This window comes from Protomyctophum bolini (assembly GCF_963924005.1).
Source record: "Protomyctophum bolini genome assembly, chromosome: 16".
NCBI lineage: Eukaryota > Metazoa > Chordata > Actinopteri > Myctophiformes > Myctophidae > Protomyctophum > Protomyctophum bolini.
The window spans coordinates 35965843-35991210 of record NC_137877.1 but is presented as its reverse complement, the minus strand read 5'-3'; the positions used below and the strand labels follow the sequence as shown (position 1 = coordinate 35991210).

The following is a 25368-nucleotide window of genomic DNA, read 5'->3' as shown; positions in this document are numbered from 1 at the left end:
GCGTGCTCGGTCTTAGGCTTGCTCGGCTTGTTATAACGATAGAAAGCAATACATACAAAAAACAGTTGTCCTTTAAGCGTTATCTTTTACTGGTTTTAATCACCAAAGACCTATTTTGTATTTTCAAAATACAAACAAACAAACAAACCAAAAAATACTATATTATCATCACAATACCGTGATATTGCCCTAAAATACATTGAGGGGTGTTGGACCCACATTCTCAATGATGCCGAGTGTGTCCTTAATGTCATTTTTCAAAAAGCTGATTTACAAGCTCACAACACATATCTGCCATTTTTAAACATTTTTGAAAACCTTTCATACCTATAATAACATGCCCAAAATAAGGACTCCAAGTTGAAAGTGGTTAAACATTGGGACACATCGGCTGCATAACTGCCAATACCGAAGTCAAATATAGTGACAGATATATTGGTCTGGCTCTAGTCCTACCTCATACCCCTTCAAGGAGGGTCCCACCAGGACCACTGGCCTCATGGAGGGTACCACGTCATATGGAGGGATGTGTTCTGCCTGAAATGGTGAATGCACACACGCACGCACGGACACACACACACACACACACACACACACACACACACACACACACACACACACACACACACACACACACACACACACACGCACACACACACACACACACACACACAGAACAATGGCATTAATATATGGCAATACGTTATGAAGTTTCATACAGCTATTTAGTGTAGATGTAAGATGTAAAGCTTTAACACATTGGATCCTAAGGACGGGTATACTCGTCGTATAAATAAATTATGCTGGGCACGCACGATGAGTAGGCTCATCGTAAGGTGCCTGATATCGCTATAAACAAGCCCTGCTGTGTTGCATCTTTGTAATCGCTCTGTTTGCTATGGAGGCTTGATAAGGCCTTGCCAGCACTGTTTCTGTTTCTGTACAGCCATTAGCTTCTGTCTCAGCCGCAGCCTTTGCACGTTCTTTTCTCTGAAACTACGGCAGGCTGCAGACAGACAGTGCAGAGCAACACAGCAGAGAAGCATGATCACACTAACGAGGTGACGGGGAAGGAAGAGCTCACCCTGACACGGCGCATACTACAGTTATTTGACAGACACGTTTGCAATGTTCGAATGTCACTCGATATAGCTTCAAACCAAACACGGCTGAAACAGCACAGCGCAGCCAATGCCATCGTGGTGGGGGGTGCGTGGCAGACAACCAGCTCACAGCCTGGTGACGCGCTGTTACAGATGCAATCTGATCGATTATCTGTCGGGGGGCGGGGGGATGCGCAACGCAAAGAGAACTTACAATATTATAGCAGCAGCAGCCGACTATTCTATGCCAGTCAACCACCTTCCTTCGTGCCGAAATACATATTACATAATACATATTTATATTTAAATACAAAAGCAATATGACTATCTAGTATGTCATCATTTCAGAGACATATACGTTACTAAAAAGATTATAATAAAGTGCATGTTTCACCTGACATGTATGACTGTCATGTCATCATTTCTTGTTTCTAAATTGTTTTGAACAATAGTAGTATTGAGTTACACTCACCACTTTCTGTTTCTGCTTTCCTGTAGAGCAAAAGGAAAACATGGTCATCGATCCAATTAAGTCAAGTCACAATGTGTGTACACAGACATTACATGACTTTAGTGCTACAGTTATTGAACAGTTGTGGTTGTATCTAGTGCTAATACTGCACACATACCAAGGCAAATGATTGACAGTGACACTAGTGAGTCTGGTGAAGGTGTGTGTTCCTCCACTGACCTATACACGTAAGTCTGTGGGACTTACCCAAATTGTTGGGGTTTGGTTTGAAGGTATCTCCAAGACTGGAGGAGGAATTCCCAGTGGACTTACTGTTAACATACAAAACCAAGTATAGACGATTTACAATTTAGGCATTTAGCAGACGCTCTTAATGGTAATACATGGTAATACATCAAATACTGTACATAGTAATAGTCATCAAGAAGAATAAGTAAGCTAAGAACCTAACATTTGTCTAACAGTAGAATATCTGTACAATGAAACTATAAGTATACGTATACATAGAATGCTAGTATGTCTATTGTCTACATAATGTATGCTATCTAAATGACATAATTTTAGCTTTTTCATACAGTACGCCTGCAAGGTCGTCAAGGCTAGGGCTAGTGCTACGGCATGTGTGTGGGCTAAGGTGGAGTCTGAAGGTGGAGTCTGAAGAGTTTTGGGTTGGGAGTGAGTCTGCAGTTCTGACTGCAATAGAGAACAGTGTTAATGTGATGAGCAGGCAGACATCAATCAAACGGAGCAAACTGGTCATTAGCCGCTTTTTTTACCACTTTCAAACTGGTGTCCATATTTTGAGCATGTAACTTTAGATGAAAATGTGTTAATAGTTTTTTTTTCTTCCAAAAACAGTTCACATAAATGTATATAGACTACTATAGACTACTAAAATATATGTTACACAGAAGGACTTCAAGGGCTATTATTTTGTTTGTTGACACCTCAACTAAATGTAAAATGTGCTTTACAATAAAATGTACTAATTACAACTGATTTGCTGACTAAAATCAATGGTGGGAAAGACCACCTTGCTTCTGTCACCATCTTCAATGAACAGAAATGATGACACATGGCATTCTCTAATCCCTTAGTGTCTGAAACTCAACACCCTGCTTGATAAGAGAATTCTGCTGTGGCCACAAACAGGCACACAGATACTACGTTCACACTAGTGGCAACAAAGCAACATGCTACAAGTCAAACATTTTAAATGTAAGCCAGCGACATGAAGATATAAACCAACCTCCGGCAAACCTGCACTTGCTGACTAAGATGAGCTGATTCAAACTTTTTTCAGTGCTACAATAATGCAGTGAAGCGTCAATCAATCATATGTTTTTGTTCACCATTTCTATCCCCATAATTCCTGCTACATAATGTCCACTAATCTGGTCTTTAGCCAGTCCCCTCTGTTATCTGACCCTAGGCTTTTTATTAACACAGTGTGGCTTGACCAAAAATTTAAATGCAACTCGGCAGCAATGTATGTTCTTTAGATGGCCACACTTTTGTATCTTTGTCATACAACAATGTCACGCGACGATGTCACTCAGTATGACAACTAGTATAAATTACACTTTTTAGTTCTATCATTAGCGCCCCACACACATATACAGTACACCCATGACCTCCATGTATCCAATTTAGTTCATTTAAACTCAACCCATCCATACCTGGTGACTCTCACATCTTTCCTCAGCACTTCCACTTAAACCGTGTCTACTTAGTTGAACAGGCCTTCAACCCATTCTCATAAATAGCTAATCTACAAGCTCACAATGATGATCACACATGATGCGTTGTGTGCATGTTGATCTACTATTTTTGTCGAACATTCAGCCCATAGTAGGGACGCAAGGATTCATGTGGTATGTGGTTAATGAACTTCCTTCCAAGGTCCGTTTCCAATTGATGGTTGCCTTCACTCACAGCTGAGCCTCTTTACCTATGGAAACGACTCCTCTTCTGTTCCTGCTGTAGGCGAATATTCTCTAGCTTCAGAGGGCTGGGGATGAAGCCAATGTCACAGCCCTCCTTCACCAGACGGCCAATCCACCAGTCATTGTTGTACTTCTGGACATCCATGAGAGAAAAGACAGAGAGGAAATCTACAATGTGAGAAGGGATCTGTGAAGGTTTAACCACTTAACTACTTTATATTTCGTTGATGGGGGTCCCCAGGGGTCTGTCCATTGTCCTGCTCCTTTTTTCCCCTTTACACATTGTGTAAAATTAATATAAAGTGTAAAAATGGCCTATTTGTGTTTTTCTTTGTGTTTTTTTCCTTATTACTGTGTGAGAGTGCAATCATCCAATCCACTAAGCAACTCAAAGCAAGGATGAATACCAACCACTTTTTTTCGAGACGCTACCCACAGGTTTAGCTGTGTTGTTCATTCCACGAACACCCGATCCTTACAATCTATACCTCGTTGTAAAGGTGACTAATCAACGATTAAAATGATATAAAATACAATACCAATTGGTATCATTAAAGTGGAGAAATATTGAACCAAATATTGAAATATTTATTTTCCTATCATGAGAATGTTGCTGTCAAACAAAGTGTTTAAGTGGTGGAACACTAAACGTGCAAAAATGTGATTTAGGTTGTAGTACTGCCGGATTGTACAGCACCTCTTTGATGTGCAGGAAGTCCTTGGCGTCAAAGGATATGGCAGTGCCTGCTACAGGGACGTCTTCATCCAGAGCCCCACAGTAGCTGACATTGGTCCTCACAGCAAAGGCCACCGATTTCGTCTGTGAGATGATGCAGTATGTTCAATGTGTTTTAAATACAAGACAACATGCAAGTTTTGCTTCATGAATTCAAAATGCATGATGTGTTGAACCACTGTAAAGATGCACAACTGCACAAGCTCACCATGTGTGGTGTACAGATATTATAAGTCTTGCAAATTGCCCATGAGGTTTCAATGTGGTCATTCGACTAGAGTCTGACCTTTTATGGCATCGGTATCAGCAATTATGCAACCAAAAAAATATTTTTATAAGAACACAAATCTAAACTTAAGCCTTTGAATATGTCTTAAGTAAAATGAAATGTTCATTTCATGTGTATCTTATATTTACATATTTTCTTGTTCATTGTTATTTTTCATTTATTTGTTTGCTTATAACATTATCACCAACATGTCCGTACACGGACATATTTTTCCATGTCCGTGGCTATGTTTTGATTTTGAGAAAGAAATTATGAAAAATATATACATTTCTTCTCAAAATATTCACAGTGTAATATTTCCTGCATGCGTTGTATGAATTAATAAGTGTCGGGATGACATTTACATTCTAGTCATTAATTATTCTGCAACAACATCAAAGCCCCTATTTGTGTTTGTTTTCCCCATTCTTGTGTGCTCACTGGAGGAAAGTGGAGAGAATAAAGCTTGTGGGAAAGCGGAGATACTTTACTAAATGCACGTTTTCTGCCATTAAATGTCAAATGGATATGAAACTAGAGGACAATCAGCGGACCCTAAGTTAATTATTGGGTGAGTACAAGCAAACGTTACCACTTTTCGATAATGCATTCGCAAAGTCGCAATGACGCCCCTCCATTGAAGGAAGAACGTGGACGTGTTCATTGCCTGATGTAGGTTTGCTGTACCTGTACATAAAAGTATACAATAGCCACTGACTATTGTGCACCACTGTAGTAATATGTAATATTATTGTCACTGTGAACGTCGACTATGGAAATCAGCGCGACTGCTTGCTACAGTATATGAGAGAGAGAGAGAGAGAGAGAGAGAGAGAGAGAAAGGTGGGTCTCCAGACGACAGTAAAGTGACAACTTAAGGACTTTTAATACCTAAATAAATAAATACATAAATAAATGAAATTAAAATGGACTATACTGCATCAAAAATAATCAACAAACGATACTATAAAAACGTTTCAAACATTGGCCAAATTGTCAAATAATGTAAAAAAGTTATTTACATCATAACATTGACCATGTGGTGCTTAAAATAAAAAGCCTATGGTATAATAGTTGCAGTTGGTCAAATATCCTATTAGCTGCCTTCCCCATTCACTGCCTAGTGCCTATGGTTTCTGGTAATATTACATTATCGACCACTTATTTTGTAAATCTAATTTTGAGAAAATGTCCACCACAAGATAGCATGGTGGTGACCAAATCAAAGTTTTTGCCAAGTGTTGAGACATACCTTGGCCCTCTCCAACTGGAGGGTGGCCTGCTGTTCCTTCTCCTGTTGGCCCCCCTCCTTCTCTTCCTCAAGGGACACATCCGAGTCGGACGGTCGGCTTGTGTAGGAATCAGCTGAACCCTGGAAAACAGGAAAAGATAAAGGACAATTAAATAAACAAGAATTGGCATGCCTAGTTCAGCCAGATCAAATACAACAACTAAATAATTCACCTTCAGAGATTACAATACTGATCAGCATTACTAATACTATGTGCTTGGGTAAGGTTAGGGTTGAAAATATGACCTATTTTTGTAACTTTATGATTCTTGGTTTGGGGATATTATGTCAGCATGACAACTAACAATATTTTTACGGGCGCTAGCCAGCTATGTCCAGCTTTGAGGGTCTGTGTAAACAAACATTGAAGACAAAAGTGTGTAAACACAAACATTGAAGACAAAAGTGAGGACACAAATTGTGACTGGCCAGAATGAGATGATGTATAATGACGTATGATGATAAGAGCGCTCCTCACTCCTCACTTCACACCAGTGTGATTTTTTCTTCTAATTAATTAATCTACCAATTATACGTATGATTATTTTATTAATCTATATAATTGATTTAGAGTCTAAATCAATTATGGTCTAAATTGTAGACCATAAAAAGGAAGAAAGTGCTAAACAATATGTGTTAAAATAATGATATACACTATGAGATCTGCGCTCCGAGTTTGTGGAAGAGAACTGTAGAGTAGAGCAGGGGTTCTCAACGTGTGGGTCGCGACTCGCAACCCCTCGGGGGTTTGCCAAATTATTTTGGAGGGGCCCCCCCCAAAAAAGAAGGAAATTAAGAGTTTACATATAGTACACATAGTACATGCAAACATCTCCCTAATGATTATTATCTGGTTTCAGTATTTATTTATGGTGTATTGTCTCTATTATTAAGGTTATTGTAGCAGTCAATTTATATTGGGGGTCGGGAGGGGGCGGGGCAGGGGTCCCGAGACATTGCCAAAGCTTTTTCGGGGGTCCCCGGCCAAAAACGTTAAGATCCCCTGGACTAGAGAACAGTGTCTGTCTGAAAGGGAAACCCTGTGACTTTCTGTCCATAAATGAGGCTAGCCTTTTCACTAAAATACTAATCCCTATTGAAAGGCTACTGGCAGTGTGCACAATTAATTTGGTGCCGATTGGTCCAATGGTTTGCAAAATCAGACCTGGAGAGACACAGACATACAGACAGATAGACCCGTGTGTAGACCGATCTGCCTCCTATAGACCTGCAAATAGGTACTCGTACTTCCTTGGCCTACTGGCACGGCAGCACACTAAACATTTGGAACTGACAAAATGTTAATGTAACAAATTCCAACACAAGTTTGTATCTGCAGAAGAGCATACATAATGGATCTACAGTCAGTGAGGGAGCCAAATCAGAGGAAAACAGTAATTTTCATTCATGCCTTCCACCTTGTCAACAAGGATGTCTACACAATAATATCTTGTAACAATCAGGTTATGGCAAAAACTCAATTGATGCATATTATATATATTTTAACTGCCCAAATACGGAGATGACACTGTATTGACGTCACAGCATTGATGACATAGAGTCATAGATGACTTATAGATGAAATGTCCTTTTTGCTATTATACCCAAACAGAAAGTTTGATCACAGTAAAGATAATGAAGATGTTCCATGTTTTTACGTTGTCCCTAATTATAGCTCTCCTGTGCTGGTACCCCTGTCAACATGTGTATTGTTCAGAGCAGTTATTTTCCGGTCCAGGTCAGTCTACTAGAGACTGCGACCCACGTGACCAAAACCAGGAGCAGGACTCGACACAGCAAAGGGTGGTGGAAGAATGTCCGTCAAACATATTATATGATTTTGGAGAGGAGAAACAGAGGCCAGTTATCTTAGAGCAGCTGTCAACACAAAAAATACAAGGCAATAATGAACAGACTGTGAATCCAATAGAGGCAGAGATAGTGGAGGAGGAAGTCCATTCTGAAGAGGTACTTACGGCTGCTGCTGAGCCAGAGCCCTATAACCATGAACATGACCAGGCGCCTCCAGCACCTTCCACCCCCAACCCCACCCCAGCCACAGACACAACTACTGCCCAGGTCCAGAGCTCCACAGACTCCCCAGCCCTAGCTCCAGAGCTCCCCAACTACGCCGCACCTCCTACGCAACCCATCTCTGGCTCGACCACACATTCAACTTCAAACCCAGAAAAGCGTCAATACACAGCTGCCTCACATAGTGGCAGGCCAGACCACACAGGTGTGGCTATGGAAGGCATAGAAGAGACCCAGTCAGGGCAGGTCCCCAGTTCTGGTCCAGAAGTGGAAGACCAGACCTCTCTGGTTACTGTGGACCAGGAGCAGAATCAGGCCCATGGGCTGTCAGATGATCTGGACCAGGGTGATGTGGCCTCCCACTCACAACAAGATCAGCAGGTAGTGAATGCCAGTGTGGGAAAGGAAACAGACCCCTCAGTGCCCAGTGAAGAGGACATACCCACCTTTGATGAGTGGAAGAAGCAAGTCATGGAGGTAGAGAAGGAAAAGAGTCAGTCTCTACATACCTCAACCAATGGCAGGCCCCAACCAGTGAGGAAAGTGCAGAAAACCTTCAAGAATAATTATGCCTCTGTGAAGTGTGGAGCCAAGGTACTTGCTGCTAACAATCAAGCCAAGAGTACCTCCGCAATTCTAAAGGAGGACATGGATCTTTACATGCTGAATCCGTGCGGCAACAAACTTTGGTTTGTCATAGAGCTCTGTGAGAATATTCAAGTGAAGCAGCTGGACTTTGCTAACTTCGAACTCTTCTCATCCACACCTAAAGACTTTCTGGTGTCCATCAGTGACAGGTATCCAACCAATAATTGGGTGAAGCTGGGTACATTCCATGGACGTGATGAGCGCACTGTTCAAAGCTTCCCATTGGACGAACATCTTTACGGAAAATATGTGAAGATGTTCACCAAGTACATAAAGGTTGAGCTTCTCTCCCACTTTGGATCAGAGCATTACTGTCCCCTCAGTCTCATCAGGGTTTTTGGCACCAGTATGGTAGAGGAGTACGAAGAGATAACAGACTCCCAGTATCCGTCAGAGAGACTGGAGTACTTGGAGGACAATGATGACCACCTACCTGGTTACCAACCACCTGAGGACAAGGCCACTAAGAACCTGCTTGACTTCACCACCAATGCCATCTCAAACATGCTCAACAACATTGCTACCAATGTGCTGGGGAGAAAGCCAGAGCTGGATGGTGGATGGCACATAATAGCCAGTGCTACAACAGGGGTGCAGAATAAGCTTGAGGGGAACTCATCAATACCTCTCACACCCACACCAACTGCTGCACTGTGTGCTGCTACATTGAAGACAACAGAAACCGGACAGTCAGTGTTCCAGGAGGTGTCTGTCTCGCGAGTGTCCTCATTTAACTCCCCGGAGGAGAGACAGATTATCACTCTTGTGGAGGACCAGGAAGGGGAGTTAGACGAGGAGGTGGAGGATCCCAGGTGGACCACAGAGATAGAAGAACACGAGGGGTACAATAAGGAGGAAGAAGAGCAGGAGGAGCAGATGAGAAGGGAGGCGAGGAGGAGACGGAGGGAGAGCCAGGTGTACTGTCCTCTCTCGCGCAAGTCGTCTCTTTCTCTGTCCTGCATGGCCACACTACCGGAGCTGCTGCATCAATGGTGCTCCGTCCGGCTGGCCATGGAGAGGCAGCCCAGCCTCAGACAGTGGAACATGAATGCTCAAACATGCATGCCTCATGCTCACATGGACACCCCTGCACCTACGCAAACACATATCACTGCCCCCAGCATGTGCCCCCCGGAGGAAGCCCTTCCACTCACAGAGAGTGTCCCAGAACCAGAGATGGATCAGATCGAGGTCAACCCCCCTGCAGAGGCCCACACCATGAGTGTGCACCCCATCGATCACACCCCTGACTCGAACACAGACATCCTGCTTGAGCTCAGTAGAACCACCGCTATCCCTACTCACAGCCTCTCATATGCCTCCCTGACACTGCCCACCCAGGAGGACAACACACTACCTCACATTAAAGACACAGCCCTGAACCCTGACCCCCACCCAACCCTCCAGGTAATACCAGTTCCAGAGACGCAAAAGTCTTGCAGTGTCACCCTAACCATCAGCCCCAACTCTCCTCTTCAGCCTCTGGCCTCTGAGTCGGCCTCTGCAGACTTTCTGGTCTGTCCCATCGAAGAGCAAGCAGCCCTACAAATTCCCACAGCCATCAGACCTGCAGACATGATCCCCCCTCCCACTGAGCTGCCCACAGCCATCCCACAGCCAGACTCTCACATGGACGGGCTCAGGTCAGGCTTGGACAACTGGGAATCACAGATGCACAGCCCCCAGGCTTCCCAGACTCAAGGGGAACAAGTTGACTTGTTCACCCACACCAAAGAGCCCCATCGGGCAGACTCGATGGACGACCTGCTTCTGAGCACAAATGGCAATGGTAAAATCCACCAGATTGCTACAGACTTGTATGGGGAGCTGCAGAGTGCCATGGATCATGATAGCAAGGGGGAAGGTCATGGAAATGGTGGAGGTCTGCTGAACACTGGAACTGTGCATGACTCAAGTCAGAAAGAGAGCGTGTTCATGAGGCTGAACAACAGGATCAAATCCCTGGAGATGAATATGAGTCTGTCAAGCAGATACCTGGAGGAACTCAGCCAGAGGTACCGTAAGCAGATGGAGGAGATGCAGAAAGCTTTTAACAAGACCATCAATAAACTGCAAAACACAACCAGTATTGCTGAGGAGCGGGACCAGAAGCAGACAGCTTTCATTCATGTTCTACAAAGTCAGCTGCAGAACACGACCAAGCTGGTGCTCAACCTCACTGATACATTGGGCCAGCTGCAGAGAGAGGTATCGGACCAGCAGAGTTACCTGGTGGTGTCCCTGGTCCTGTGTCTGTCTCTGGGTCTTTTGCTCTGTCTAAAGAGTTGTCGTAGCTCTTCTCCCAACCCTCACACGAACCGCTTTACTTATCATGATATTACTCTAAAGCATAAGATGACCTGTCTGCTGGAAGTAGGTTCAGATGACTCGTACATTGTAGAACCAATCAAGGTTATGCCTCTGAAGCTGTTGGACCACTCCTCTCTGCCCACCAATGGGGGCCCCAAGTGCATCAGCTGCATCAAACCCTGTGCTTCACAGCTGCCTCCTCCCACTCTACCTCTGCCTCCCCCACCTCCCCATCTGCCTCCCAACACATTTGTAGAGGAGGTGTCTTCACTCTGCCACTCCTGCAAGGAGTTCCCACCCCAGCCCAGCAGCTGTTGCTCATCCACCTACTGCGAGAGTGCCTCTCCAGAGTCTCCACATCTCTGCAGAGGCGGTATCGTCGCTCTCCTTTTGCTCATCCAAGGAATCGAAGATCAGCAGCTGTTGCTCGTCCACCCACTCCGAGGAGTCCTACACCAGCTGCCTTCCTCCTCCTATCCCCATCTTCTCCTTGGGTCTCTGCAATGGCCACACCCTGCCCCTTCCCCAGCCTGCCTCCAAGTCTCATCAGGAGAAATGCTCGTTGAAGAGGTGGAAGTCTCTACATGCAGAGCTTCATTTCTCCTCCATGCCTGCAGTTCTCCATGCATAGAGTCGGCTCCATGCCTAGCCTGCAGCCTACAACTTTCATGGCAGGGATTTTCAGTTCACACTCCAGATAATGCATAGGCCTAGTGTAGCTACAAAGTGTCTGATACACCACTGGTGTGTTTCCAAATGTAAACACCTTTCGTTTTTAGATTTGACCTCAGATTAAGCCTCATTTATACTCTAGCTCCCAGTCCCAGGGACTCAAAAGGCCAGCATTTCCAAACCCTTCTTTTGAAACGGCCTTCTCCAGACCTCCTGCAGGGTCCCTCCCATCAAGAAGCAGTTGGTTCATCTTCATATTCATATTCTTAGGCAGAATATTTCATTTCAGTATACCTCAGCTCACACAAATATGGAATGCAAGCTTCCAATAAAAGATATGTAAAACAACCCAACAACAATTTTGCATAATGTCAATGCTGTGGTTAGTTTACCAGAGCAGGATGAAGTCGAACATGGCCCAGTTCTAAGTCAATTTGTCAGCTGGTGTGAGTCGAGGCATCACATTTACTGTAAACCTGAACATATCAAAGATCAAAGAGCATTTTAGATGCAATGCTCAACCACCCTCTTCAGAAGTGAGATCGAGTTGGTGAGTATAAATACCGTATCTTGGTCTTAGTAAACAAACTGTGATGCGTTGATTCTATTTTTTGAGAAGCCAACTTTCTTAAGAAGCTTTTTTTACATAAACTAAATCCTCCCAATTTTAGACATATTTTGTTATTGAATTGTATGCTGGTATGGACATTCCAAAATCACTCACAAGAACAACAACTGAATAACGTGGGGCAGTCATAAGGCATCAAAGGTTACGCACATCCTATTTTTAAGAGATTTGGTGTAGACAAAGCGTTTGTTAAAAGGTTAAAGCACTATTATATAGTAAACATTTACGTGTTTGTTCAATAACAGGAGTCTCCCCAGCTCTACATCTCTTTAATAGAGAAAATACATTTTCAGTTAGGCGGCACATTTTCAGCCAATCAGGAGAAAGTACCCATGCATCAGCTTAATGTTTATATTCTTCCAGTTCTGCTCATTTGTGTAATAATCAATTGAAGTTTCACTTGTTTCATCTGTATCCTGATTGGATACAATTGGTATCCCATAGACTCCTGCTACTGAAACTCTATCTATAGCAAGCAAGCAAGATCTATTTTGCACTTATTTTAATCAAAGAAGATCACTTGCCCAACCGTTATTACATTTTCATTTTATTTTATGATTATTATTGATTGGTAGACAGTTTACATGTACCTTAAATGTTTGCCTGGTCTGTGATGATGTCTACTCTATGCTGCTTGCTGCTATGGATTATTGTTGTTTTTGTCTTTTTTAACAACAGGAGGAGAGAATAAGTGAGTGAATCGGAGGGTGCAGCAAAGATCCAGGTGTGTGTGTGTGTGTGTGTGTGTGTGTGTGTGTGTGTGTGTGTGTGTGTGTGTGTGTGTGTGTGTGTGTTTATGTGATAGGGTACCGCGTTGCTTAGCATATTTATTTAACGCCTCTCCTTCTGGGATCAAAGACAGCCTGATCAAAGTCTGTCAACCAGCCGAAAGAGCTCAGAAAAGAGTGGAACTGACCTCGCATCACCAGGCTTTCCAAATGGTCTCATTTTTGTTACAAAATGACCAGCATGATTGATCCGGTCTACACCCCGTCTAGCCTAGAGCCTGCTCACCAATATCCATATCCGGATCTACTTATGAACAACAAAACATGAGTGGACACTGGACACCGACGGTGATCACATGTCAGTATCATGCATTTTATGTCAAATTCTCAATGGCTTCAGCCCAGGGACGTTTACTATTTTATATAGTGGGAGACAATGTAAAATTGTTTAAACCTTTCAAACTGACCATGTTTATTTGACCAAATAAAGTGTCAGATTAAAGCAATAGTAACTGATGGATAAGAAATAATACAACCGTAGGATTCAGATTTTACAGGGGCCAGTTTCGAATTGCAGCCGTCCGTAGGTGCCCTTTGAGAGCGGTTTTGAAGGAGTCAAGGGATTCACATGTCTTAATGACTCTTGGTAGGGCGTTCCACATTTTGGTGGCATAGGAGCTAAAATAATTTAGTGCCTTGTTTGTGCCGAATCTGGGTTGCAAGCACCTTTATCACTAAGAGGCCATGTAAGAACGACTCCCACAGACTATGCCAGCATGTTATGTACATTTTTTAGCTGGTATAATGCAGTGAAGATATGGCTTTATGAAGTGGTATACGGAGCAATAGACCCAATCTAAATAACAATCTTAACATTGAGGTGGAGTCTGAAGGGGTGGTTCTTCAGTTCTTCTGCCTGCTAGTGCTACTGCTATACACAATAATAATTTAGTCATTATAAAACAAAAGTCACTAAATTAGCAATACAACCTTTAAATTGTAAGCATTAAAACATACACTTTTGTAGTAATGTTGACCAACAATTACAGTGAACATGGGTCTATGTGCATGTGTACGGGCGTGTTTGTGTGTGGTTGTGTGTGCATTTCCATATGTCCTCAGGAGGAATCAGACTCATTCCATCACTATCAGAAGAGCTCTCTCCCCCTTCCCTCACCATCCTTATTAACGAGTCAGTAGCTGCTGTGAGTGCGTGTGCGTGTGCGCGTGTGTGTGTGTGTGTGTGAGTCACTTTCGTCAAGACTGCACTAGTGCTTAGTCGCGTTCCTCGCCCAAGACCCCCCCCCCCCCACACACACACACACACACACACACACACACACACACACACACACACACACACACACACATACACAAACACACACACACACACACACACACACACACACACATGCACACACACAAACACACGCACGCATGCCGAAGCATTGTAAGGCAGTTGTTACAAAAGCAGTGCTAGGCTAAGTCTATATGGTCATGAAGCTCCCCAGCATCACATCCATCCTGCCTGCCTGCTGTGAGGGGGCGGATTGCAAGGGGGGCCAAGGGGGACGCTATTTCAAGCCTCCTGACGAAGATGGTTGCAAGACATTGGCTGTGACGACTGCACATCATCTGTACCGCGCAGCGCAGTGGGAGCTTTAAGTAAGGCAAAGGATGAAACGTGAACGTGTAGATGTGATGTAAGCCTCATTTGAGGAGGAGATTAAAAGAATGCTGGTGATTTTTAAGTTTCTATGAGTGTACTAAGTATAGCTCTGTACTAGAAATACACTGGAGATAAGTTTGATCCAACCTTTAATGCGCTCACTCTTCTGAGTAGTTTCTAGATTACTCAGAAGTATGTCTAAATCGGAGAGGAGCATATTCTTGACTTAGGTGCCATCCAGACGAGGACATTATTCTGCGTTACCCGGGCAAGTATTTAGCCGATCTGCCCTTTCTGTCACACGGAGACGGCGTTTTTGGGGACTTGCAAGCAAGCAGCCAAAATGTCACAGGCAAAGTCTTCGTGTAACTTCAAAACGGCTTTGCATTGAGAGATCCCAGGTAGGATAAACCCATCGTTTACTGTCCATATTCCTCGATAAACGGTGTGCAATTGTGCAATTTCTCAGGTGGAACCAATATGCACTTATCTGACATTCAGCAGTGTTGCACCCCGAATATAATCGCCAAAGTCAAACTCATAAATGCACAATGCATCATGCCGCCCCTCGTTGTGAGCTTTAATATCTGCAAACTATGAAGGCCGGGCATGTGTACTACAGCTTTCTCTGGAATCAAGAGCAGTTTACCGGTCTCGTGTATACGCCATGCAAAATTAACATAACCACGGTCAACAATGTAGACACTGGAAAGATTTATATCGTTTACAAACTTGCACGGCTAACAGCCTGAGCTGTTCTTGTGTGGCGGGGGCCTTACACTGTACAGTATGCCTGTTCTCCCATGTTAGAGATCTGGCTTCACTTTCTAATGCTTGAAACCAACTAGGCATATTAAGCGCACAGATGCTGACTTTTTTCCACTCATGAATGCAGCCGTTCTCAAAAGCCACGCACACACGGCCCACTCGTGCGCGTGAAGATTATTTTTGGGGGAGAGGATAAGAAAAAACTACTTCATTGCTAACCCTGACTCTTTAGTGAAAAAATTATGTGTCTGCAACATTTGATTTGGGGTCAATTGGACAATACGTTCATGACTTTTGGTATTTCTATTTTCTGCTAAATAGGCCCCTCCCGCAAAAGAATGCGGCACACATTTATCATATGTCTCCAGAGGTAATGTGTGGCTTGGTGTGAGTTTTGATTGATTGTATGACACATAGTTCAAGAGTTATATGCCAAAGCGTGGCCAGGTAAACGCAGAAAAGGTGAAAATGTAATATCCCCCTCCTGCCTCCCAGCATTCTGGAGGATTGTACTACATAGAAAGTAACTGTAACCAAAGACAAGGGAATAACTCTCTAGTTAACGATATGCTTGTCATATTTGCTAGCGCTTCTAAGCCTGTGCACACACCTCACATTGGCCCCTGGGCTGCCACACACACCGGCACCTCCAGGATTAGTAGCCAATCACCACGCTCACCCCTCCGACCAGACCTGGTCACATGAGTAGCGTAGTGTTACATAAGGGGTGAGGCTGAATGATGTGAGCCCTCAATGGCTGCCGCTACTACTGTTGCAAGTTGCAACCAATGACATCAATCAGTGGCCCTTGTGATTCATCGCCCCTGTGCTGCTGATAACCCACTGTTGTACTTGTCATCTACAAGTGCTCTTTATCTGACTGTCTGTCTGCCTTCATCTGTCATTTGATTTAAACACATCTCTGGATGTCTGGTGGACTTCCTTTTTTGTTTACATTGTGTCTGTGTGTGTGTGTGTGTGTGTGTGTGTGGGGGGGGGGGGGGGGGGGGTCTTGCTCTATAGAGAGTCACAGTCCCGCCCCCTACCAGGGCCCAGGAAATGATTACCCGTTAATTTTCCTCATAGACATTTCAAAAAGTCCAGCCTCGTACAAAGCCAACTCGAGACAACAAACACAATTTTTCGGGCCAAACAAATAATTAGAAAGAAGAAGAAAACAGCAGGTTACAACACTTTCTTTGTTGTTTTTCTTCTTTGTAAATAATTTGTTCGGTCCAAAATGTTGTGTTTGTTGTCATGATTTGTCACAACTCGAGTTGGCTTTGTCCGTGGCGTAAACGTCTTTAAATAAATACTTGTTGAAAAGCCTACGGAGAAAATAAACGGGGAATTCACTTCTGGGTCTCACGCCGTCATGAAAGGGGGCGGGACTGCGATGCTCTACTGACCAAAGCATCATATTGCTTAGTATTGTTAGATTATTGAAGCAATTAACTCCTTCTCATTGTGGGTTAAATGGTAAATGGTGCATTTATAAAGCACACAACAATGCATTACATTCACCAACACATTCTTCACACACCGACATCAGAGGAAACATGCTTAATTTAATCTGATGTACTGCAAAAGCTATCTCACAGAACCACCACACCAGACCTCAAGTATGAATTATATAACCACGAGGAGCATCAAATTATGAATAACAGTCTGTATAGGGTGAAACACTGCTATTTGCTACAAATGGTGTTTCATCCGAGAAAATGTGTGAGGCGCTCGTTGCAAACACACCTGCACATAGTATAAAGCCTGTCATGCCGAGTGGATCAGCCCTCCATTTTCCTGGGCAGCCAGCTGGCCTACGCTCCCACTCCTGCAGACTCAGCCATACTGGAGGAAAAACTGGGCCTCAGCACAAATGTTTACTTAACAGACGATGGCACAGTCTGTCGTCCTAGTAGACATTGCCATACTCTGCTCCACACAGCCCATTAACACCATCCATCCATGCATACAGTACAAGTATGAGAAGAAACAGTGCAGCCAGCCTGCTAACACCTTATTAGCACCCTGCTAGTATTTGAAGAGCTTGGTGAATATTATTGCAAGAATATACCGGTAGTAGTAGAACATATCCCCCATACTGTATGTTGCAGTCAGCTTTAAAGGAAAATGTGTGTATACCCCCACAACTATCTCTCATACACATGCAAGACAAAGCTCATGGGAGCAAACTGAGGGAGGGGGGGGGGGGGGGGAGTGCTTACAAAGGGCTGTTTGACATGTGGATTAGGCATGATATATTGCTTAAAATTCCTGCCCTATTTACCAATTTCGTCTGAAATACTGCTTCTCTTTGCACAACCATCTCCTCCATTAATGTCTCCAATGACACTTTTACAACAGAACGTGATTTTTGCATCATAGTGTTCTCTCGCTGTCAGACAGACAGACAGCCCATCATATTATAATGCTAACTCATATGAAGGAGGAAGCATTACAGAAACAGTGTTATTTCATTACAGAGCTCTGTCATGGGATGGCTCTTCCCTCTACAAGGCAAGCTAGGCCAGTTAAGAGTTCAATGTACATCAATGACAGACATAGTTATCAATTCATGCTCGTAAAGATATCAAATATGAATTCCTTAAAAACATACACAGTAAAAACCTGAATGTTCACCTGTAAAGCCCAAACTGCAACAATGATTCGCCATGCAACTCCTTGCAACATGCAACTACTTGCAACCATTATCCATGGCAGTTGCATTGGCGCGGTTGATCTTAAAATTGTTAAATTGTTGCATGGAGAATCATTGGTGCGATTTGGCATTACAGTCCATTTTACCTTCTAAGAGTTGAAATAACACTTGTTATTTGTGTGCAGAAACAGAAGATACACATGCCACAAACATCAGTCAACCAAAATTGGTAGAAGCCGAAGTATGCATGCTGCAAGCACCATAGATTGCAGGTCTAATGTGCTGCTATACTGCAGAAACCCTGAAAATGGCTTGACTGCAAAGAAAATAACAATAACACATCAATAGTTTCATTAAAAATAAATAGTGAAGTGAACTGTGCAACAGAAGATGGGAATAGCACTAATTTCAAATCAACATGCCAACGTGTACGGAGACTCGGAGAGGATTAATGCCTTTGTCCTATAGGCACCTGTAGTAACGATCTATTGAGAGCCATGGGAGTCTTTCCTTTGATACAAATAACTGTTATTTACTGCCTCGTTACAAATGAAATGTATAAGGAGACGGAAGAAGCCACACCTTAGACCTACAGAGAACAACACCTCTCCATTTATGTTGGCTGAAAATAATGAAACACCTTTCTGGAAATATCTGCTTGCTCCACAGGGGTTACCTGTGCTTTTCATAGCACACAGCTAAATCTCCCCCTTCTGGCTCCATTTGTACAGTCTCAGAATTGAATTAACATTCTGGATTTGACTATGTACTACCATCTTTCTTTAACCACTTTCACCTGGTCATTATAGGTGAAAATGTTCAAATGTTTTCTTTCTGAAAATAGGGGACCTTGTAAATCACTTATTTTCACCACGTGACATCGCCGTACGACAAAGTATAAATCAGGCTTCAGTGGTTAAGGGATTTGTCTTATATTATGCATTTCCTAAAAGTTACATAATTATGGTTGGTATATAAAAAGGTGAACTATTTGAAAATATGTTTTTTGGAACCACACTACAGTACTTTGGCCATATATAATATAAGCCTTTTCAAGAATGTACAAGAAACGAAGGTGACATCATTTACCACCTCTTCACCTCCAGCAAGATGGAGAGAATAATTCAGAGCACGAAGCACTTTAAAACATTCCTAAAATGACTCTCATGGGCACAAGCGCACACACACACACACACACACACACACACACACACACACACACACACACACACACGTATCAGTCTGACACATATTCGGTACAAAGACTGGGTCATTAGTGAGGCTATTATCTACAGGAGTGTCAAGTAGCCAGACTTGAGTCCATCGTGCCACACTCAAACCTTATCTCTCCAGATGCCAAAGCTCACTCTGCTTCCCAATCAACTTGCTCTCTCTCTCTCTCTCTGCTTCCTGCCTGCTCTCCATACCTATCAGGTCCTGCTGATGCTAGAAGCACACAGAATCCCCCATGTCTGCAACTATACCATATATAGCATATCCTAATAATACGCTTAATTCCGTGCCCACAATTCGGTGTTCAAAATCGGGTGGCCAAGTTATAGGCTGTGACGTATGCAGAGTATGCATATGCGTATACGCCTGTGCTTTATGTCACTATCTGCATTTTCAACCCAGCTTTGTGAGTCTTCGACTACTGGCCAATTACAACAGGGCTTAGCTTTCCTAGAACTGCGGTGGGATCCATAATGACGACCCCAGGACACACGCTCCCCAAGCACACTTCCGCGGAAAAGTAATTACAAAATAATAACATCAGTTGCGTCATAATAATATTGGATCCGAAAACGACGTGTGACACTCCGCCACCTGGACGTTCCTGCTGGAGCAACATTAGTTGTTGTGTCTGCCACGCATGGTCATCCGTTCCTGCTGGCGTGCTCTCTAGGTGTGAGCACGCTGCAGGCGCGAAAACCTCTAGTAGCTGACAATCTGTATAAACTATGAAACTTCAGCAGGTAGAAGGCATTGTCATATCATATACTATGGAACACACATATTATGCTGCATCTACCAATAATGCCCCTTATAATACCTTCATGTTAACAATACATTTAGAAATGAGTCATGCAAAATCTTAACATACTGTAATAACAGATCATCCGGTACTCACAGGCTGAAGATTTCTGGACTCCAGTCATCTCACAGAAGCCTTGGACAAAGACCCACTTCCTAAAAAGCCCCAACACTAACAGGCCAATGACAAGCACTGATAGTCAAGCACAGGGCCACTAAAAGCCTCAGATAGCTGAACTAAAACGGGGTATAAAGCAAGTAGACTGTGGTACTCCACTAGCTTATCAACTAGACTAGAGAGTTTTGTAGTCATTGCCAAGTTTGCCAACTCTGGATGTTTTCAGCCTTGTTCCGACATCAGGTTTGGGTTAGGTCACCTACAGTTCTATTATTTTATTTTTTTAAGATACGTTTGGGCCTTTTTCTGCCTTTATTGGATAGTGTACAGTAAGCTGACAGGAAATGGGGGGAGAGAGATGGGGAGTGACATGCAGCAAAGGTCATTGGGATCGGGAGTCGAACCCACGACACACTGTCAGGCTGGATTAGCATCCTAGGTGCCCAGACCGCTAGGCCGGGCCGGGCCGTCACCTTCAGCTCTAAAACGTTTACCGAGCTGCGCTATTGAATCTGTCGGCAGGGACATTCAGAACATGTACGTGTACATTATTGTTAGTGGGAATGAAAACTAAGCACCCCACCGGAAGAGGAGGGTTGAGGGCGGACCAACATCCTGTTATCCATTATTCTATTGGCCCCCAGAGGCAATTCAAATGGAAACTGATGGGTTCCCACTCCCAGATTGCATAATTATCAGTGGTTACATTTTGACCTTGGTGTCAGGTAGGACACCTACTGGTTGACAAGTTGTACTGTCTGAAGCTCTCAAGCGTAATATCTAATAGAAGGTGCTCAGAAGGTGCTTTGAACTTACAGTAAATGAACGTCTTCCAATTTCACTCTGAATACCTTGTACGTCAAAAAGCATTGTTGAGTATGTAAATGGTGCATGTATATAGCACCTTTATCCAAGGCACTTTACATAGATTACACCCATTCACACACGCATTCATACACAGATGGTGGCAGAAACCATGCAAGGCACCAGCAAGCACATTAGGAGCAATTTGGGGTTCAGTGTCTTGCTCAAGGACACTTCGACACTAACTCTGGGGGAGCCCGGGTTCGAACTGGTAACCTTGCAGTTACCATCCAGCCACTCTACCCCTGAGCCACCGCTGCATGAAAATGTTTTCTATCATGAGGAGACCAATTGAGCGTATCATACAAAACACAGTGATGTCTATTGTGTGTACAGTAAGGGAAATTGAGTACAGCTCTACAGATATTATTGTAGATGATGTGTTTCAGAGGTGTTCCGATATGTCACCATAATCAATATAGAAAGTAGAAGCTGTTGAACAATGTGTTTTCTTATTTGAAAAGTAAACAATGTATTGGCCTATACATTAATCTGAGACTATTAGTTACTTTACTCCAGACTACGACTGCATTATGTGCTGCTACTGCAGAAACCGTGAAAATGGCTCGACTGCAAAAATAAATAAAAATAAAAAGCATATCATTAATTTCATAAAAAATAAATAGTGAGTTGTGCAACAGAAGATGGGAATAGCACTAATTTCAAATCAACATGCCAACGTGTACGACGACTCGGACAGAATCAATGGAGGCTTGAAAGAAAATTCTGAGTCTAATCATAAACCTAACTATTTTAATGTCTGTACTGTTTCAAGTGGAGACCCAAACAAATTAGGAGGATGTACGATTACGAAAGTACCTATTCCTAGTACCAAACAACATGCTGCAAGATGTCTGCTTCTTTAATATAAGATTATTAGTAAGAAGCCATTCTTGAACCAAATTGAATTCAGTTCAGAATAAGTGAAGACACTTAAATAGATGAGAATCTATTGAATTGAACACACGCACACAAACAGTTGAGCCTGGGTTATACTTGCATTCATGCCATGTCTCCCATCAAAGGTAGCAGATCCACAAGCTCACAATGTGTGTTGTGAGCTTGAATTGTTGGTGTGTGATGTTGGCACACAACCAACTAAGTACTATACATCACCCTTTAGGCCATACAGAACAATGGAAAATAAACTAAATCAGTAAATGCTCAGGTAGATGGAAGTGGGCATGGATTCGTCTTGTTTGCATCCCCAAGTCTGATGCCTGGGGAGCACCACACAGGTTGGAGTATAGAGAGACTTCTACCAATGCGCTGTGAGTCGGAAAAACAACAGATTCTCCTTCTGTCTCTGACTATCAAACACACACATGCATGCACACATACATGCATGCATGAATGCACATACATAAACATGCATGCATGCACGCACACACGCACACACGTACGCACGCACACACCCTCCCCCCAAACACTTCTGACTCCCCAGAGGAAAGCAACAATGTGCAAGATTAATGTACACGTGTGACACAAGTGTCAAATACATCCTTTCCCTACACTTTTTACACACACGCACGCACACACACACACACACACACACACACAAAGCATGTACAGTAGGCACCTCACACACGATACAAAAGACTGACTCGCAGGTACTTCACACCACTACTGTACCGTTTCACCTCACACAAACTCACCGCTTCCGAGTCTTCGAATCCATGAAGGTACAAATTATCATACATGGAGGAGTGATATTCCCAAAAGCACCTCTTGAGCGAATGAACAAAAGTAAAAGCGACTGCTGATCAACCAGCTTCGATGTAGGATGGATGGTGAGGAAGGGGGCCTGGGAGGGTTTACAACCCTGTCCCCCTCTCCACATGAAGGTAGGCAGAGCAGAGGAGACCCCACCACAAGAGCAGATGATAAAAGTGGAGCCTGTTCTCTTTCCCCGAATAGACAGTGGATCGAATATTATCACCCCCGAGCCTCAGAGCCTAACGAGCGTTGGTTCCCATTTTAAAGCAGCCTGGTTGTCCCCAGAGGCAGAGCAGACCTGGCATTTTATCTGCCTTCCAAGCACAGCACGCACACGCACACGCGCGCGCACACACACACACACACACACACACACACACACACACACACACACACACACACACACACACAAGCACGCACGCACGAGCCAAACCCTTCCTCCCACACTGAGCGATGACAGAGAAAGGGATGCAGCATGCTGATTGGCCAGGGTATGCTCCAGTCAGCTTGGCTAACAGTGAATAAGGAAGAGAGAGAGAGAGAGAGAGAGAGAGAGAGAGAGAGAGAGAGAGAGAGAGAGAGAGAGAGAGAGAGAGAGAGAGAGCTCCACAGGAGCGTTAATCACCATTCTCTGCAATGTGGTATGGTCCTCGTTTAAAAATAGTTTCACTCCCAACCCAACAAATACGATTACCTGTTGTACCTGTTGTAACAGTCTGTCTGTCTGTCTGTCTGTGGCCTTTTTGTGGCCATATGGATTTATGGAACAGTCCTTGTGTGGTAAATGTTTATAGAGGATGTGTGGAGAATGTCTGAAGAGTGAAAACTGACTGGAAAGTGGACTGACTAACTACCGTAATCAAAGGGCAGGTATGGGTAATTTGCCAAATCAAGCTTAGACAGGGGTCGCCTTGGCAATCAATTGGCTCATTTGGACCATGGCCTGCCCTATACCTTTTCTGGCATTTTTTGTATTGTGTTGATTATATAGTAATAATGTATCAGGTAAAAGAGGCGCTTGTCCCCCTTTTTGCCTTTGTTTCCCCCCCATATTATTGTTATTATTATTTTAGTAACGTGTATGTTTCACTATTAGAAATTGAAAACTATTATTTCAACTTGGGCGAGTCCATTTGGATGCGTATTGTCGGGCTTTGGAGACCGAACTAGGTATATGAATTAATTTGGAGCGTATTCTGCAGGCACACGCCGTTGTCTGTAGTAGCGCTGGCTCGCATCTGACGTCGGGGACAAGAAGTTAATCATAAATATAAAACAAGATCTTGACTTGTTGTTATCCCTGCTCTGTTACAACACCTCAGGTTATCTGTTATTACATCTTCACGTACACACAGAGGCCATACGATCCCCATCCATCTGCAGATGTTGGAGCTATGTAATGGTATGCTATACTGCATTATATATCATCAGTTCTGCCATAGAAAAGGGTCAAGAGCACTCGAGGAGATCTGAAGATCAGAACCTGACTTCGATTTAGAAAGGCTCTGATGATTAAACTATTTATGATTTAATGTAACAGTACTATGTCAGGGAAATAAAATTGTGCAACACTGCCCTCTTCTGATAAGGAATATTACAGCAGGTAGACTGTCACTACAATCCTCACAGGTCCCAATCAGGGGTGTAGTGGCCCTAGTGGGGGACGAAGACAACGACATCCCCCCACTTCTCTCACGTCTACAATTTTTTGACAAAACTATGTTTTTTTTACTTTATTTACTTTTATGGATACGATTAAGCATTGAAAACCCTGTCTCTAAATAGGCTATACATGTCTTGTGTTTTAATGCACGTGTGCATGTATCTTATGGGGCGTCCCCCCGCTTCTAAAAGTAGCACTACAACACTGGTCCAAATACAGTTTTGTCTTCAACATCACGGAAATCCAAAGATGTGACAGCTGTCCTGAGCGGGCAGACCTCATGGACAGGCACTCAATGCACTCACAATGCAAACAGCAACTCACAATCCCCATGGTGAGTAAACTGGGGGGTTCTTCTCCATTATTAATTTGCTCCGTTGCACTGGCCTCATTTATCAATATATTGTAATTTTTCTTTAGATATTTAAAGGACCGATAGGTAATTTTAAATGTTTTAGGAATAATACTTTTATTTATATATTATTATAGACAATAATAATAATAATAATAATAATAATAATAATAATAATAATAATAATAATAATGTAGACATGATGCCGCTACTGCAGGTGCTTCTCTGACTCAGGACTTCTTTGCAAAGGAATAGCTAGACATCAAGTCCAAGTCTTGATGAATATATCATTAGAACTCTAATTAGTGTGATCTACTGATTTTCCAGCTTTTGGTGTATGTGCACAAACTTTGTCCTACACAAACATTAAATCCCATTGACAATGAATGGACAATTTTGAGTATTCGTGTAAACACAAACACTGCATAACACAAATAGCCCCTTGAGATGCAGCATCTAATTTCCGAGGGGGTCCCATAAAAACCTTAACACCAGAACTATACAATGTATACATACATGTATACAGATACATTCATACACAGATTTAATATACTCATCATATAAAAATGTCTCATTTCTAGTTGGTATTGTATGTTGATGGACAGAAAGCTGTTATGTGTATGGTATGTTCATCTGGAACTAGTGCTTGGTGCAGAATGCAGATGAGAGTGAGGTGCTGCCAGGGCCCA

At 43.2% G+C, this 25368-nt stretch overlaps 1 protein-coding gene across 2 annotated transcripts in view; it reads right to left on the bottom strand.

Moving 5' to 3' along the window:
* The window catches only part of cacnb4a (calcium channel, voltage-dependent, beta 4a subunit), a gene marked incomplete at both ends in the record, with an annotated part of 36306 nt that overhangs the window by 4103 nt on the left and 6835 nt on the right, over window positions 1-25368 (bottom strand). Inside the window, 7 exons of one of the 2 annotated variants that reach the window (XM_080786074.1) lie at window positions 457-537; window positions 1576-1595; window positions 1822-1886; window positions 3527-3654; window positions 4219-4341; window positions 5778-5897; window positions 22604-22648. In XM_080786074.1, the coding sequence (XP_080642200.1) occupies window positions 457-537; window positions 1576-1595; window positions 1822-1886; window positions 3527-3654; window positions 4219-4341; window positions 5778-5897; window positions 22604-22648 (582 nt within the window). Of the gene's footprint in view, window positions 1-456; window positions 538-1575; window positions 1596-1821; window positions 1887-3526; window positions 3655-4218; window positions 4342-5777; window positions 5898-22603; window positions 22649-25368 lie in introns of those variants that run through there. The other variant, XM_080786073.1, reaches the window with a different exon arrangement.